The sequence below is a fragment of the Meleagris gallopavo genome, chromosome 1 (assembly GCF_905368555.1).
Source record: "Meleagris gallopavo chromosome 1, MGAL_WU_HG_1.1, whole genome shotgun sequence".
In the NCBI taxonomy this organism is placed as follows: domain Eukaryota; kingdom Metazoa; phylum Chordata; class Aves; order Galliformes; family Phasianidae; genus Meleagris; species Meleagris gallopavo.
In genome coordinates, this window is record NC_139404.1 from 53,509,388 (window position 1) to 53,527,639 (window position 18,252).

An 18,252-nucleotide genomic window follows, 5' to 3' on the forward strand; every position below is an offset into this window, starting at 1 on the left:
GATAAGCAAAGCAGCAGAGTTCTTGAGAACAGAAGAAAATGTTGCCACAAACAGTTAAAAGCTGGCAAGCAAGAAGTATTTTTATACACTTCTTTTTACAGTTACACACTAACTAAACTTCTGCTTGTTTTAAAGCTGAAGCTGCAAGAAATCATGGTCAGTAATTGCTTATTGGTCTTAACAGGTATTGGGGAAATGGGCACGGATTTCAGGGTTCTCAATGTTTGATTTGATGCCCAAAGTTTCTGTTTTGCTTTTGCTTTTTATTTTAAAAGTGGTTGTTAATCTACTGTAATACATAAGCTTAGTGTGGATTTTTGTGTGTGTGTGTGTAACATTGTGTCTTTTTTAAAAAGTTTGACTAACAAATTATGCAAAAAGTTTTAATAACTATAATACTATAATACTTGTTCAGCCATATGGAAACGTGCCATCTCATTTGATTTATGTTTTGTGAAAAACCTCCAGGTGTTATAAACGCAATGAATGTTAAACCCTCCCATCCATAACTTCCTAACTAATATGCTGAAATAATAACAACACCGATTCTGTTACAATTTGCCATACTTGAGATGACAGGAGATAAATTGGAGACACAAAACTCAAATAGTGATCAAACTCACTACATTTCAAGAGGACACAACGCTGGATTTTAGTCCAGCTATCTCTGACAATACCATCACTCCACGCTCACCGAAGGAAATGTCAATGTAATATCATATAGAATGGAAAACATAACATAATAGTTTGGTTCAATCATATTTTTCACATAATGCTTTATAAAAGAGATAAAGCTGAAGAAAATGAAAACAGACATACATATTATGATGAGATACACTGTCCTTATTTAAACAAATTTCCTTGAGCGATGTATTTTTAAAAGGTGAAAATTAAACGCTAGTATTTGTTTCAATGTATAAAAGTGATGATAGTAATTATAAACAGCCCAATGGTCTTTTGCCTATTTCATCCTAGTAAGTTTTCACAGCAAAAATAGTAAAATTTGCAATATTACCAAAAAGATGCAAATTTGTTAAATATATTACTCTGAAGTAAATTAACAATTAATTTATAAGAATCTACCATAGGAACTATTAAGTGGACAGTAATAATGATTTCCTATATAAAATCTATTAAAAATTTTTGGAGAAAATATATGAAGCGCAGCTGATAGCTGATGAAATCTGCAATATGGCCACAGAGAAATAACTTGCAGATCATCAAAGTTAGCTCTTGTGCAGAAACATCCACCATGAGTTCATTAATTTCATTTTCCTCTGGAGAACAGCAGGAGGTTTCCATAACGCAATCACCATAGCAAACAGATTCAACGTTGTACTTTAAGCTTTACCCGTAGTTGGAACTTGCAACAGTTTAGGTTTTTTGGTGCTCTGATCTGTCTTGCTCTCTGGAAGGCTATGTAAATATAAAAATCTTCAGCAGAAAGACAACTCTCTCTAAAGTACTGGTAACTGGTCTTTGCAGAAAACTGCTAAAAACATAAAAAAATCAGGGATAAAAAGATTTAGCTGAACTGGTAAAGCTACACAGCAACACTACACATAAAGCAGTTAACTAGATCTCTGTTAGAAGCTGTGAGATTTGAGGACTATGCCCTCCAGACACACATGGACATAAACTCCTGGAGCTCACTGGAGAGTCTGCAGCTTTAAAGGTGCTCATATGCACACGTTTTCCGTAGCCCGAATGAGCAGTCAAGCTTTGATTTTGCACCAATGAAGAGCACTTTCAACTATTCTGAACAGCAAAAAAACTCAGATTCCAGTCATCAAGCATAAATGGAAAGCCCCAACCTCAAGAAGGTGCCTCAGCCTTGCTCAGATCAAGCATGATTGTGTTCTTGGCTCAGACACCTTGGCCAGGTTACTGAAATTAGCGTGATGACCAACTTCAGTTCTCTCTGCATGTGAGGGTAAAGCCCATGGAGCTTTAACTATTCACATGATTAAAGACAACCAGTATAGTTGTGTTCTGCTCTACTGGCTCTGCATCCAGCACCAAGACCAGCCAGAACTGTTTCTGGTTCTTCATCTAAATTAGAAAAGGGTTCTCCTTTCTATAGGAAATGTTGGCAGCTTTATAATTCCCCCTCCACCCCAGCTGAACACCACACAGTTCTCTTTTGAAATTTGTCTATGTTTATTTAGTTCACATTCTGAATGGAAGATAAGCTTGCCTTGTTTTTCTTCAGACATGAATTTGTAAAGGACTTCTTTTAATTAGTCATTTAGTTGAAACTCTTAAGTCAGATCCTATAAATTTTCGCTGTCCTACTCTGGCCAGCAGAGCACAAAGCACCACATATTCTCTCCTAACAGGAGGAAAGCTCTGGTGTGTCACATACTGGGTGCCTCATGTTGATCTGCAAGGTGGCCCCAAAAATAGAGAAATATTTGACTGCAGGGATCATGCTGGTCTACACGCTGCTGAGTGCACCGTACCCACAGCAGGTCTCATACTGCTGCAGGGCCATCCACAGTGTGGTTGAAGGGGAGTACAAAGACATTTGATTTTTATTCATACACAAACAGGAAAAGAAACAGCTTCCTTGCTTCACACTTCTCATCAAGAAGGTGGCTTTACCCACTGCTTCGTTTCTGTCTGCACCACTGAGACCTGACCCTGGTTCAGCCCTTAGAAATCACAGTGCAGCTGGAAACACAAGCAGGCGATCTCCAGACTCCTGACAGCAGCTCACAGAGCATCACCACCTGGTTTCTTTCCAACTAACACATCCCAAACACGTAACAGTAATTAAGCCATACTGACCTCCAGCTGTTTTGATCTTGATGTGTTTATTTCCTTCTAATCTTAATTGGAAAACAAAAGGTAAAGAAGGTTAAAACATTGTAACATATCACTCATTTAGAACACAGTTAAACAAAGCATGCAACAGAGGTACTACTGTTCCAAAGACAGCTGCTATTATTATGACAAACACTGTTATTTTTCTTCATTTTTTGTTTTGCAGCACATTTTGGAAGCTCCAGTCAGTGACTTAGCTCTGTGGTGTACATAAGTGACAGCAGCATTTTGTTGTATTAAATCTGAAAAATATTACACGATCTTATAAATATATTTATGGCTTGTCTACTAAGTACTTGTAAACACAATGTTTTATTTCCCACTGTTTAAAAATATAGCATGGAAAAGACACAATTTGCGCTAGGTATCATATAAGAACAGAAGCAAACCTGAAAGCAAGCACTCACTAACCGTTATTACTGAATTTCACCACAGTGCAAGTAAACATCTTCAAATCTAAAAATAGTGCCAAGGCTCTGCAAAGCGCATATATCATCGCCTCTTAATCCTAACAGTATTTTGTTTTCCTTGAATTCACACAGCACTCAGAGCACAGAGAAGCTGTTCAGAAGACAATGTACCACCCTGGCACCATCTGCTCTATGATTCTTCTGCAGAAATTGGAATGTTATTACTTAAATATACGGGAGCAATCACTTGGGTGATTATAAACAGCCCCACTGCCTTAAGAGGGCCCAATGCTGTTAAGTCTGTCTGAAGTAATCACTGAGTTTTAAAGGATAAATACATCTTACCAGATAAAATTTAACCAAGAAAGTGGGAGAAATGCAGTGCACAACCTTTCAATACCTTTTGATGCAGTTTTCGTCTGACTGGAAACCATGGCAGCTGCATCCGATGGCAGACCAACATACACACCCCCATAGTTCCTGATATGAAGAAAAAAATTAACAGACATCAGAGCTTAAGCGAAACACTTCTTCCAACAGCATAAACGTCACACAGCAGCGTTACAAAGACCATGGATGGTCAGAGAGGATGCACAACCAGAGAAGTCCTTCTTTCCCACAGCTGTAGGAAAGTTCTTCTTCTAGAGACCCAAGAGATAGATGATCTGATATCAGAGCATAGCCCTGAGACCACAGAAGCACCTCCTTCTGACAATGCATGCCAGCTAAACAACACTTTGACCTCTCCTGATTAATAAATAGGATCTATACCCCCTCCTCAGGGCCATACTTGAAGAACACTGTTAGTAAGAAAATGCATAAGAGTATTAGATACTTTTGTAGTCCGACCATCTCCCTTTTATGACCATAAAGAATGTATTTCCAGCTCTGAGGCCAGTATAAAAAGCAGAGACTGATGCAAGGAGGTGGAAATGGGGTCCTTAAGAATCTCTGCCATACTTGGAGCTACTTACAGAGTAGCTTCTCTGACCCATTAGGTATTAAATGAATCACATCTCCTCCAGTTCCCGGGTCTCTGAGTTGACTTCTGATTTGTTTGATGACAGAGTTGTACTTCCTTCAATTTCCAGCCCAACAGAGATCTCCTAATGATGCTAATGCCATCTGTGGCAGGGCTGTTGTGATGGCAGAGGCCACTGGCCATTATGGAGCAGATTACTTACCACTGTGAGATATGTGCTCCTCTTGCTGAAAAGCTCCTTTCCCCAACACATTAACAGGGGTGAGGATCACCAATTTTGTGTTTTGAATGAGATTTCCTACTCTTTTTTGCTTTGCTCTGATGGTGTCGTGGGAATTAATATGATGCATATCCAATAGCAAATGTCAATGCAGTCAATTCCAAATAAAGGAAGTACAGCACCTACCTCCTTTTGTCATCATCTGATACAGATTCTTCTGCTCTGTAACAGCAAAAGACGTAAAACACATTAGCAAATAGTTTCTTTCAGATACTCTCACTATCAGGGTAGATTCAGGGGCAAAGGAAGAATGGTATTATTACTGATTCCAGTTTCATTCGGATCACCCACAGTGCTATAAAGTACTCACAAAGGCAAAAAAAAAAAGAATGACAATTTTCCAATCTAATGTATGGAAGAAAGAAAAGGACTGAGAACAGATGTAGCTTACTTGCCTTGATTCCCTCCAGAGATGCCTGAAACTAGGCTTGGGAGCTGAAGCTGGTAAATAAATATATTTCCTGATTGAGTCCCCACATAATGTACAACAACATAAAATCTCTGAACAAAACAGAAACAATTATGGTCTGTTCTTCCATCAACAGAGGACTGGATGAGAGTGGACATCCATGGCATGAGAACAAGGATGAAGAAAGGAACCTTCACAGTAGCTGCGCCCAAATGTGTTCTAGAACCCCTATATAAAGTGAGGTACTGCTACTACTGAAGTCAGAGCTGTTTCCCAATCAACAAATTGCAAAATTAATCCCTTATAAATGGGCAATCAGTTTTCTTTTACTGTCTGGGTAAAATGGATAAGGAGTCACTGAAGTTTGACTACCCCTCCTTGAAATACTGCCCAGTGTAACTAAACCAGAGCAGAGGGTAAAGATAAGAAGGCAAATGTGGTTCTGTCAATGTGATTCCTTGTGGGTAATAGTACCCCAGCTGCGCTCTCAGCCTGTGCCTCAGCATCAGCCTTCGCTCAAAGTATTCACATACCTTTAACTAAATATTTAGACTTTGAACTCTGCTGCTTGCACAGGTTGTTCAGCTGGGTAACGTCACCTGGATATTCTCATTTAGGGAGAAATTGCCTGAATTATGGGGGCAATGAAAAGATACTCCCCAACATCAGCTCAGCTATGAATTTGTAGTCTGCTCCCCAGGCAATAAAACGGAGGGCTGACTGTTACCCACTTAGTGCTAACTTCATATTGAAAGGATTTTCTGAACGAGGATACGGAACAATGGTGTATGCCATTTCTCATTGTAATTTATTTATTCTGAAAAGTAGGTGTAGTAAGGGAGAAAGTGTAGATCTGACAAGGTGTAAGAAGACTCTACAGAAGGATCTGAGCAGGCTGGATCAATGAGCTGTGGCCAACCATATTGGGCTTCAGTGGCCCTGCCTGTGGCAGGGGGGTTGGAGCTTGATGATCCCTGAAGTTCCTTCCAACCCAGGCCATTCTGTGATGCTGTGAAAACTAAGTGCCAGGTCCTGCACTTCAGTCTCAAAAACCCCATGCAGTGCTACCGGCTTGGGGAAGAGTGGGTGGCAAACTGAGTGAAGGAAAAGGATCTGGGATTGTTAACAGACAGCCAACTGAATCAGAAATAGTGCAGGCAACGTGACCCAGAGGTGACTGTCCCTCTGTACTCAGCACTGGTGAGGCTGTACCATGAATACTGTGTTCAGTTCTACAAGAAAGACACAATCTTAAATGCAGGAAGATGTCCCTTAGAGCTCAGTCAGTGCTCTGCTGGGCAGATAGCAAGTTTTGCGCTACAAATTAGAAATAATCTCACACATCTTCTTTGTATGCAGCAGAGCATCCCAAACTGTCCACTGTGTATCAGCACAGTGAATAGGGATACACAGTTCTTTTTAACATTTAAGTACTCTGGGTGACTATCCTTTGGGTAAACTGCAAAGGGCATCCCACTGGCTGCTGTGTTTGCCCATGTCTTATCACTCAAGAGACAGTGACCAACAGAATTACAGAATTGTACGGGTAGGAAGGGACCTCAAGAGATCACCAAGTCCAACTCCCTGCTCAAGTAGGTTCCCTACAGAAGGTTGTACAGGTAGGCATCCGGATGGGTCTCGAATATCTCTGGAGAAGACAACTCCACAACCCCTCTGGGCAGCCTTACTCTCTGGCCTTCTTGCTAATGCTGTCTAGATGGGTAAGAAGAATATCCTCTGCCACTACCCAGCCTCAGCTCTCCTGTACACAGCCAGAAAAAAGCAAAGATCCCTTTCCTTGAGGGCTGCATGAAGCTGCTTTATCACTCTGCCCAGCTCCAGCAGAAGAAAGAGGAAAGCATATGTATATCAATGGGTAGGAGTGAGCTGTGTATTTTTAGTTTTTAAAAAAATGACCACGCTTTTAGAAAGGAACTTTGGGTGCCAGGAGATCACAAACAATCATTTCTGTTGAAGCAAACAAATGTGTCACTGGATTATCTCATACAACTGGAAACAGTTTCTATAATCCAGATTAACCATTATGCAGAGAAAAGAATCCTTTTAAAGCACTGACAAGTTCAAGAGTGGCTCGAAGCCCTAAAATGGAGTTGTAAGAATAACAATCAATATTGTCCAACAGGAAATTAATGTCAATGTTTAAAAAAGCTTCTGCCAGGCAACAGGGCTATTTCGTTCTGTTCTAGCAATGTTCCATTATGGGGCATCACTGAGCAATTATTGTCATTCTCTCACCAAAACAAATAACCCAGGACTATGATTAAGCAGGCTAGATTTTTTAAACATTTTGCTTTCCTCCTTTTCTCTTAATAGCTACAAATCAAAGTCTGATTTTAAAATGCCTTTTCTCTTAAATTCTCAACAGCGAATATAGTCGGAACAGACCACAGTTTTTGGAATGGGTGATGTCTGGGTTCAATCTGCCATACTGCTACTACTGCGCAGACAGAGGAAGAACAGAGAAGTGTTCAGAGAAAAATAAAGAAAAATGTGGACACTGCCAATGGAGGAAGAAGCCATTTTCCACCTTTCCAATAGCTCATTTCAAAGCAGCATGGGAATGAGTACTGCTCCAGTTTACATATTACGCATTTTCGCACATGTCTTGCCTTCATAAGCTGTAATCTCTAGTTTAAGGCACCATTTTGAAAGGTGCACACTAATTTCAAATGTTTAAATTTCTAGGAGCCAGCTAAGGCCGATGGAACCACTGCTGCTCATGCATCCATGCTGCATGAGCAGAGGTGGCCTCAGGGAGTGAGCTGCAATGGTGACACTCAGCCACATGGGAATGGGAATGAAAGGCAGTTCCCTTGGCTTCAGCAGCACTCTAATTGCTGCAACTCCCAGGCTCACTCTCCCCTCTCCTCTTCTGTAAGTCTTTAGCTTCCCCTTTTGACAAGGATGAAAGAAAAATCTAGCATAAAAATAACCTATATAAAATAACCATTTTGCATCAAAGAGCCTCTATTTATGGTATCCTCCAGGCAGAACAAGTTATGATATGCCTTTCTGCACCAGGAATGGACGGTAACTCAATAGGCTGGACCAGAAAGTCTGATGTGCTTTGCAGTGATCTGATGCTGTGCCACTGCACCTTCCCTTAGACACTGTTGACATCTGCTGCAAAGGGGCTGAGATCACATTTTTCAGCAGGTGACGTAGGTGGAATCCTGCAAGTGGTAGGCAGATTTAACAGCAAATTCACATAACAGCGTCTATTTTCAGCTAGAATAAATGTTTCTTTTGGTAAGGATTTGTCTGTCCCAAGAGGATTCCTGTAAGTCTGAAAAATATTCTTAGTTATCCAGCTGTCAGTTTTCACATCCACCAGTCCTGAGTCCATTTGACAACAAACAAGCTGCCATTTTTCATGTAGTATTTTAAATATAAAATGACAGGCATTCACATTAATTCATTCCATCCACATTTTTCTTATCTCAGGTTTTATGGCTTCATCCACGTTGAGCTCCAGTATTATGCAGACTCCTTCTAGTAGTGCTCAGCACTGCCACCAGAAATGACTCATTAAACTTTGCACAAGTGACAGATTGTGTCACTTTAGTTTCCCAGTATTTCTTCGGACCAAAGGACAAGGACTATCAATTTGTATTTGATGGATTTCTCCCCAGTATTTTGAAACAGGCTAAAATTATTGTATCCTTTCCTTCCTACTGCTACTAATCTTCATCTAGGCACACTTTCAACAGGCATCACACTGTTTTGCAGTGTATACTTTATCCCTTCCATATCCAAGCTTTCCCAGATAGCACAACGTCCTTCCTTTAGAAGCATTGCAAGTGAGTTGCTTGAAGCTAGCTGACAGGTTCACCAGTTATTTATAGGCTGGAGTATACAGGAGGAGATCACATTCCCAGATAAAATGCCCTTTTTGTTCTGACCTCAATCTCAAGAGAACTTAGCATGGACAATTATATCATCATCCTGATGTTAGTAGTGGAGCAACCCAAGGCCAAACATGCCCAACCTAAGGCCCAGAGGGCCAAGCAGCTTCCTTGCGGCCACCGGTAGGCTCTGAGCAGGATCCAGCCCTCCTTAGATCCACCCAGCTGCTGGAGTCCCAGCGGGTTGCAGGACTCAGGAAACAAGAAATCTTCTGAATTACAATAACCGAATCCCGTGCTGAAAAGTGTGATACAAGTGAGAACACACCTAAATGCTTTTCTTGACCACAGTAAACATGACTGAAATAGTTTCTTTTTTTTCCGGTGTTCTACTTCTGTTGTAAAAATCTGCTGCTAAATACTAGGATGATTGATCTAGGACTTTTCTGGTTATACTGCTGTTTCTCTCCCTTTAACAGATCTGTGTTTCTGAGGCCTGACTAGAAGACTCAATCATACTATTACTCACACACATTGTTCTGCTGGCTCCACTGTACTTATCTGAATGACTAATGGTTCCAGGACCAACTCTCTTTCTTGCAGTCAGCACTAAAATTTTGTTTTTTTTTCTAAGTTATCTTACTACTTTTGACAGACAGATTATCTGTCACTAAGTATAAACACAGTTCTACATGTACCCATAGCTTCAAACGCAGAGATGTCTACTACATTCTTAATTTAACAGTGCTTGCAGATTTTGAAATGTAAAACTATTAAAGAACAAAGAAACAGAGGCAGTTGTACGTAGTTGTTTAAATTACCTAAATTGCTTGAACAACACAAGAAGACCCTAATATAAATTGAAAACAGTGTTTCTGGATACACAGGAGTGTTGAGCGCATGAATGCTGCAGGCTATATCAAAAGGGCTTCCTCATAAGCCTGCCTTTTGCAATTTGCTTATTGTCTGAGACTGAAAAGCCAGACCAAATAGGTAACACAAATCTCAAGAGTACCTGTCACAACAGCATTCATCTCACAAATGAGACCCGTCTTTAATTCTAAGCCATACTCTCTAATAGCAAGGACAAGCCTGTGCTTAAGATCTTCTCTCCAGGTGTTTATCTGACAGGCCTTATTTCTACACCAGGATTCTTCTGTAGAAGAATCAGTAGGTATTTAAAATGAACTAAGTAAAATCAAAGATTGTCGCTGTTGCACAATATGAAAATACATCCCCAGATTCTCAGTCTCAAACTCCAGAGGCAAATAATTCTATGAAATAGAAGGCAAGACCTGGGGACGCCTTCTTTAGTGTTTTCTTTGATAGCAAAATAAATTTATGTCTGATTAAATCTGTCCCTGCACATTTTGCATCAGGAAATGAAAAACAGGCTGAGAAGGGCTAATCTTTTGCTGCAGCTTTTCTGAAAACCAGAAACTGGCAACAGGCAGCAGGGCAACAGAGGTTCAGGTCTTCCACATTTGGAGAAAAACAGGATGGGTAGGGCTGCCCCCTGCTCCTCAGCAACAGGAATAAGAGACAGAAAGAGGAATGATAGATGCTATCTTCAGTTCAAATAAAGTAAAGGCCATAACTTTCCCTAACAAATGAGGCTTTGCTTGCAGCCAGTTAGGAAGGTGAGTGTTTTCAAAAGGAAGTCTGGATGGGTCACCAGGTCTCTCACAAAGTGGGAACATTTGCCTGAGTATCTCATTAGAATCTCCCACAGGGCTGAGTGGAAGCTCATGTTTCACTTCATACAATGACATGCCCCTTTCAGAAAGCTGTACTGGCACATGATGGGGAATAGTCTATAGTTGTATGACCAGCTAAGGAAGACGACTTTCTCAATGGAGGCTGAGAAATAGAAGGGGAGTCTGTAGAATAGTAAACATGAGGTGGTTTTGAGGAGGTGGAAGTTGTCACCAATGACAATAAACTCCTGACAGTGTTGATAACACTAGGAGCCAGATGAATCATTACGTGTGACTAAATCCAGTGTAAGACTAGCAGGACTGAAAATAAGTCCAGGATTACATGTTTGAAAGGGCAGAGCAAGTACTTACGCATCTTTAGTAGTCCCTGTGGCACCTAGAATGAAAAGGAAAAAAAAAAAAAGTATGTTTACAAGATAATGGCATAATCCTTAAACCAACTGGTAGTACAATAAGCATTTTCCTCTCTGTCTTAAACAACTTTCTTACGCATACTGTAAAAGAGAGATAGATATAGCTTTTTGGTGATTTTGTCTGCTACAAAGTCACTGCTGCTAACCAAGCAATTACCCCTAAATGCCTACTTATTTTGAGCATGCGCCATTTGATCCAGCTGCAGATTCAGCACTACATGTGTAAATGCTGCTCCATTCTTCCTGCCAGACAAACAGAGCTTTATAAAACAACTAGACAGAAACACTATAAACGCTGGGACACAATCCACCCAAAGCTCCAGTCAGCTCCTAAACAGATCAACCACCCCGTAATTCATCTTGGTGTTTAACTAAAAGCAAAAAGACAAAAGCCACAACTGGGCTGCCTGATCTCAGTGATCGATTTTTTGGTGACTCAGATCCTTCTTGCTGGGAGAGGCACGTTCACTCAAGTATGAACTCTTTCTCATTCCTCCCAAGTTATTAATGCTGTGTGGCTATTACTGGTATGTCATTCACCTGAGTAATCAGCAAAATATCCCTCCTACTAATTACAATGGCGAGAGTAGACACTAGAAAACGTTTCAGTTCTCTTTTTTCCCTTCCTCCGAGTGTTTAGCAGGAAGATGGCATCTGAGCTCACTCTGCAGAAACTACAGTTATCAAGCCAACAGATACTAGGGTTGGTTTTTTTCAGCTCTGCAACTTTATTTCTTTTAAAACTTTATGTTTGCTGCTGAAAAATATCCATAATGAGCAAGCATCTTTCACCTTACTCCAGTATGTGATAATGCGCCTTCTGCGCCTTGACTTCAAAACCAAAGAGGAAGAGAACTTTAAAGGCCAGAATGGCCTTCCAGCATTGCCTACCTGAATGGATAGCTGGAACAGAAGGAAACATCCCTCCTTACTGCTAACTCTTGAGGATAATTTCACTCCTGTTATCCCCTTTGCCTAGTAACGCTACAGACTCATCTTGTATGACCATACAGATTTCTTCGAGAGCCAGCAAAATCTCAGTTCTGCTGTATGTATCAGTAGAAACTCTTAACTAAGCTGAAAGATGCACCTCTATGAGTAGACAAGCTTTAACTAGCTTTTAACATTCTACCAGGCAGCTACCTGAGACTTTTGGCTCTGGAGGTGCATCTACACGGTATTACAGAGAAACCCTCCAAATTAATTGTGTCCAGATGGAAGGCTGGCACTGCAGCACCACATGCAAGCCCGCTCTTGGCTGACGTGGGAAGATATCTTTTGCTACTACCCAGGCTAGTTGGCTCCGAGTCAGCCCAGCTGTGTGTCTCCAGGATACCACCCTGCACATCGAGACAGAGCCCAGGCGTCCACAACAGCTCAGACAGCAGATATTTTGGGAAGTCTAATCACATTGCTGTAGGCAGCAGGATTTTTTTCAGTAGAAATAATTATTATGTTCTGAGACTGTTCTGCACTAGAACTACAACTTTCTTATTTTCTTACAACAGCTAAGCTCGCTTACAACAAACAAACTTGATTTCTTCAAAAGGGTTCAAGGTCTTTTGTGAAGCCTTCGCTGAGCTCTTGTCAAGTCCGAGCCAGGCTCTCAGCACTTTGGATCTTGGTAGGACAAAGGGAAATGGTTTCAAACTAAAAGAAGGAAGATCTGGACTGGCTATAAGGAAGAAGTTTTTAATAAGAGTGGTGAAGCACTGAACAGGTTGCCTAGAGAGGCACTGAATCCCCATCACTGGTAACATTCACAATCAGGATGGAGGAGCTCTGTGCACCTATCCAGCTGTAGATGTCCCTGTTCATTGCAAGGGAGTCAGACTAGATGACCTTTGACAGTCTCTTGCAACTCAAATGATTCTACGATTTAAATAAATTAAACCTTCCATGCAGGAAACATACCAGAATTGTTTGATACGTAGACTGAGACCTTAGCTGGGTGGGAAGAACTGTCGGCCTACATTTCTGCATTTCTGAATGTAGAGACACAAGTTCCAAACAATCATCAAGCACACTTCAAAGCCATAGCCATGCTCAATGCCATGCCTCTCTTCCGAGCATTACTTAGAGAACTGTGCATCACCTCTGTCCCCACCAGCAGCATGGGAGCCAGCTCTGGACATAAGATGGGTCAGCTCAGGGCTGGAAGTCCACATGGCAGGCAGGCATTAGGGTACAAATATACAAGCACTCTGGGACAGAAGCTGTCTCAGACCTTTTAGCTTGGAGTTCATGTCTGTGTTGGAGAGCAAAGCAATGCTACGAGTGCTCCCAACTCCCAGCAACTAGTCCCTTTGGCATTAGGGACTGTGCCACAACTGGAATTCCCTGCAGCTTTTTGAAATGCTCCTCACACAGAAACACTGAGAACTAAGTATGATGAAAACAAATTCACTTCTTAAGAAGTAATTTTTACTGGCTTGTTTCCCTTTGTTTTTATAAGCACAAAGAATTAGGTTACCCTCACCCCCATTGATGGGATTCCATCACAGTTTCAGTACCGTAATTTCTCATCTTCACTAGCAGAAGTGAAACCAGAATGTAGTCCAAATACACTTGAGTACCACTAAAGTGTCTGAATAGAGACCTGTAAGTGCTTCCAGTTCACAAAACAGTTTTCTTGCTGGTAGTGCTGTGCTTGAAGATGAACACCACTTCAGTTAAGCGGCTTAAAACTTTCTCTGTGTAAAAATACATAAAGTTTCTTCACTGGGGAGCCTGAATAGCCCTTATACACAGTTTTTATTTCACAATGGACCCAATAACGTTGTACTTTGCAAAGACTTGTGTTTATTTTTAAAGTCCAGTCCACTCACCCTCACTCTTATTACTTCACCAATATGTTTCTTTAACTCTTCATATTTTTTGTAAGCAACACATTATTCCAGTTTCTCAAGTTCCTCCTGCCAGAAGTTCAGTCAAAGTATCTTGTTTAGCAACTATTCACAAATAGCTCTTCCACCGACAGCAAGACTTAGTGCTCTTGTAGCCATGATGATTTAGAAATATGACTTGAAAAAGGCTTTTCTGAAAGCTTTTCAGTTTTTTTCAATTACATCGGCTTGGCCTAAAGAAAGGCAGCACTTGACCCTACAAACCTTGCCTTCATCAACTCACAGTGGTTTTGCCATGCAGCAAATAGGCAAGCTCACTGTAGAGGTGGTAACAGCAAAGAGAGCTGAACCCTCCCTGTAGCATGCAGAGTGACTGGGGATCTGAGGAATCATAAGAGGCACTGCTTTGCTCGCTTAGCAGATTTGTAAATGAGCATATCCCAAAGCATCCTCCTTTCAATGAGAGGGGGTCTGAACTTTCAAAACAAAAGCAGGATTTCAGTAACTTCAGGGCGAACGCAATAGATGGTTGAGAGAAATTGGTAGCCAAAGAGTATATTCCTCCATTTTCAAACAATATTTACTTGCAAATACTCCAAATGATAACAGAAAAATGCAATAAAATATTAAAAATTACATATACATGCATGCAACACATCTGAAGTTTTCTGTCATATGCTCCCTTTTGATTTATGCCAAAAAAAAGCAACATGGAACCAAATCCTAACATCATAGGAATTCTTTGTTGTGGGTGCCCCATCCCCGGAGACGCTCAAAAGCCAGGCTGGATGGGGCCTTGGGCAGCCTGAGCTGGTAGGTAGCAGCCCTGCCCATGGTATGGGCATTGGAGCTGGATGGGCTTTAAAGTCCCTTCCAACCCAAGCCATTCTGTGATGCTAAGATTCTATTCTGATCTACCTTTTTTTTTTTTTTTTTTTTTTTTTTTTTAACAGAAATTGATTACTTCTTCAGCTCCTCAAGCGGTACTTTGGTACATAGACATCACCCCCAATCAAACATTAATTATTTTCACAGCAGAATGGTTTCCTTGGTATTCCACCAACTTGATGTTAATAAGTCTGTTTAAACTTGGTATGAAAATTCTCTTTCATCCTAATTTGGCTAATTTTAAGCTTCCCATAGAGTAACAGCTTGTCTGTATATTTAAATCAAGGCTAGACTGCCAGCTTCCACGGAATATCATAATTTAAGGCGTTGTCATTCCTACTACAATTGATATAGAATGGAGGAGGGAGTTAAAAAATTCTGAGTGAAGCAATGCTAGTATGAAGGGAAAAGCCTTAATGCCAAAAAGGGGAAATTAATGGATAAGGTGATGCATTTTAAAGCCCAGATGAGCTGTTTTGGAGCTTCTGGAGCATCGGGGAATACCATGAAAGATGGATATGTAAAGTAGAGTAACAAAACATCAGGAAAACAAAAAAAAAATTGATAATAAAATTATTTGTTATTGCTAACAAAAACATTAGTGGGATTTTTTTTCAAATAAATATAGTCCACAGTTAACATTAAAACAGTTGGTGGTTCTAAGAAGGATGTGCACACATCAGTTTGCTCAAAAGTCTGTTTCTCAGCTGAGGAGCCTTTAGGCCACACATCCTTCTGTCTGATGCCCTGGAAGGAAAATCTGAGCTCTGTCAGTTTTACTGGTATTCTGGAGTGCTGCACCGCAGACAGAAGTGTTATTCTAGATCATGAATATTAGTTTAGACCCTGCAGACCACAGGGCTGAGAGCTCCTCTGATGTAATCCTAGCCATGCAACACAGGCTAATGTCATTAGCTGAACTATCATTAAGTATCTGTCTGCTTAGGAAAAAAAAACTAGCTGGGCTACAATTGAAATTTTACCCAAGCAAGAAAATGGGGACCGATGTAACCCAAGTCTACTCTGCTCTGTGAAGTATGCTACAACATTATCCTTAGCGGCAAAAATATGACCAAGAGTATCACAGGTTAATTATATGTACCTCTAGCTTTGACATCACTGGCTGTAAAATAGTCATAACTTCAGCATTAAAGATGTAATGCAAGCCACATAACTCGTTTGAACTCATATTGTACTCATTGTTAAAATGTTGAGAATCACACTTTCCTTAAAAGGTCTGCAATCCTGATTGCCAACAGTATGTCTTCTCCACATAAATCATTTTTATCAGACACAGTATGTAAGGGGTGCTAAACTGCAGAAACAAATTAGCTATCAGACAGCTAATGCCTTACTTCTGCTCCCAGCTGTTGGTGATTATAGAACCACTGACTGCAGTTATTCCTGACTTATATCAGTGAAAGTGAGAGCTGCATCTTGTGGAGAGCCAGACCTGTTTTGGAAAGGTCTGTCGGTGCAGCAGCAATAATCACATTACACTGATCACAGATTTTATACGGTGATGTTGTTTTTAACCTGTGCTAAGCCACTGGAGAGCTGTGGACTATTTCTAAAGAGTGTGCAAGAAGCTGCAAAGAAATGCAAGCCAAAGTATTTTGTGAGTAACAGTGCAGGCAGGTTAAGCTATCAAAGAGCTGTACATCATTGAGAATCTTTTATGAACAGGCCAAAATCTGTCAAAAATAGCTACTGTTAAAGCAACAGTGGACATTTATTTAAACATACATTGAGTTCAAAGTAATGCACTGCAAACTGCCACAGTTCATTCAGCGTTCACCCATTTGTGTCTTGCAGTGAGCTCTGCAGGGTGGTGGCCACACCAATGGTACCAAAACGGCCACCACATGGAAACAACAACCAATCAAAACTAAAACTTCCCTCCAAGCTGCTCTGCTGGCTGCCACGGTGCTTTCACCCAGCAAACAAAACCAGGCTGTGAGCACCATCCTAGCAGCAGAAAACAACTTCAAGGCATGGTGATGAGGAATCAACAAGTGGGAGAGAATTCATCTGATGTTTAAGCAAATCGTACAGTGCATTCCTTATAGATGAGGAAGGCCTCTGGTATACAAACCTCAGACATCATTTAAGAGAAATCAAGTAAACAATAATGGTATTAAAGCGAGGCACGGGACTGAGAAAGGCAGCTGCACACACAGCGCATCCATCCATCCACACACCCTGAAGCCCTTCCACCCAGGCAAAATGCCACACACTAAGGCCAGCACTGAGCTCTGGCTATGGGCAGTGGGCTCAGGGCTGAGCCCCCACGAGCTGCTGCTGCTCTGACCGCAGTTTCGCTGGGCGTTTTCAAGACGTTGTGAATTTAATAAATGTATCTGAGAGCCTCAACGCAGGGATTTAAATAGGTGGCACTGTTTGCCGAGTGCAGTCAGGAGGAAAAATGATTTATAAATGCTCGCCTTTATAACGAGGAGGTCAAGGTCCATTTATTAATTTCCATCTATTTTTCCCTTTCGCAGGGGCTGGGTGGAGAGGGGGAAGGAAGACACAACCGCACCATCTGCCCACACCTCCCCTGCTCTGAACACAGCAACGCGCAAAGCGGGGAGTGGAAGGGGGGTTAAGGAAACCCCAATCTCAAGGCGCTCCCCAACTTCTCCGGCCAGCAGAGAGACGGCACAAACCATTTCCGAAGCGGCCTTACAGGGACGGCTCCCACACCCCGGCCGGCCCCCAGCCCGGCCCCGCCGCCCCCCACAGCCCCCCGGGGCTGCCCCGGCCCGGCCCCGCCGCCGCCCCTACCTCTCCCGCCCGCGCCGCCGGCCGTGGAGTTGCCGCAGCCCATGGGCGCCGCCTGGGCTGCCCCGCGGTGCGGAGCCGCGCGGAGGGCAGCGGTGGCGGGAGGCTGCCGGCGGCGGGCGGAGCCGGGTGGGAGATAAAGCCGCGGGGACCCCTCCTCCTCCCCTTTTCCTCCACCTCCTCCTCCTCCTCCTCCTCCTCCTCTCCCCACCCATCGCCCCGGAAACCGCCGGCCCTGCTCCGCTCCGCCGGCGAGTCCCCGCTGAAAGCCCCGCACCTTCCCGGCCATCCTCGATAACCCTTTGGCAGCTCCGGGACACCCCTCATCCGCTGGGGTGGCACAGGGCGAGGCGGCAGAGCCATTGCTGCTTCCTCAGATGGTTGCTCACAGTGTTTCTCTTCTGACAGAAGAGGCTTCTGGCTGCCATTGGGTTGCCATTGGGACCTACTGGATTGGGAAGAGCTACAGATTCAGTGTTACCCGCTGATACCAGAAGCACAGAGAAACATGCAAGATGAGTTTACAAACTCTGCAAGGATTCTTTTTTTGGGGCAGCCTGATCTGGTGGGTGATAGATCCAACGGTGGCAGCAGGGGGTTGGAAATGGATGGCCTTTAGGATCCTTTCCAATCCGAGCCATTCTGTGATTCTATAATTACTTCCCTCAAAGAATTTCTTTTTTTTTTTTTTTCTAACCCGAACTTTCCATCCATACAGAGCAGTAAAATATTTCCAAACTCTGGTGATATACTCTTGCTCAGTCATAGAATCACAGAATCATAGAATGGCCTGGGTTGAAAAGGACCACAATGATCCCCTAGTTTCAACC

General features: G+C 42.2%; 1 protein-coding gene across 6 annotated transcripts; it reads right to left on the minus strand.

Annotated features, from left to right (window-relative positions):
* Window positions 1-746: 746 nt before the first annotated feature.
* On the minus strand, window positions 747-17,800 carry C1H12orf75 (chromosome 1 C12orf75 homolog). 6 transcript variants are annotated; one of them, XM_085227763.1, is made up of 6 exons: window positions 17,426-17,605; window positions 10,843-10,867; window positions 4,625-4,660; window positions 3,627-3,716; window positions 2,791-2,831; window positions 747-1,489 (listed from the first exon to the last, which is right to left on the minus strand). In XM_085227763.1, exons 1-6 carry the CDS (start codon window positions 17,466-17,468, stop codon window positions 1,458-1,460), a joined length of 267 nt encoding a protein of 88 aa, XP_085083889.1. In that variant the 5' UTR covers window positions 17,469-17,605; the 3' UTR covers window positions 747-1,457. The 6 variants fall into 6 exon arrangements, with proteins under 6 accessions (XP_085083889.1, XP_085083879.1, XP_085083864.1 ...); XM_085227753.1 differs by having other exon boundaries at window positions 747-1,492; window positions 17,426-17,603; XM_085227738.1 differs by having other exon boundaries at window positions 1,347-1,492; window positions 3,637-3,716; window positions 17,426-17,800.
* Between the last annotated feature and the right edge of the window lie 452 nt (window positions 17,801-18,252).

What these genes read in the sequence shown, in the direction of transcription:
- C1H12orf75 (XM_085227730.1), bottom strand. Translation starts at nt 17,785, where the DNA reads ATGGCTCTGCCGCCTCGCCCTGTGCCACCCCAGCGGATGAGGGGTGTC. An exon ending in CGGCGGCGCGGGCGGGAGAG is followed by an intron (nt 10,868 to 17,425) that starts GTAGGGGCGGCG and finishes TTTTCATTCTAG; the next exon opens with GTGCCACAGGGACTACTAAA. An exon ending in ACAGGGACTACTAAAGATGC is followed by an intron (nt 4,661 to 10,842) that starts GTAAGTACTTGC and finishes TTGCTGTTACAG; the next exon opens with AGCAGAAGAATCTGTATCAG.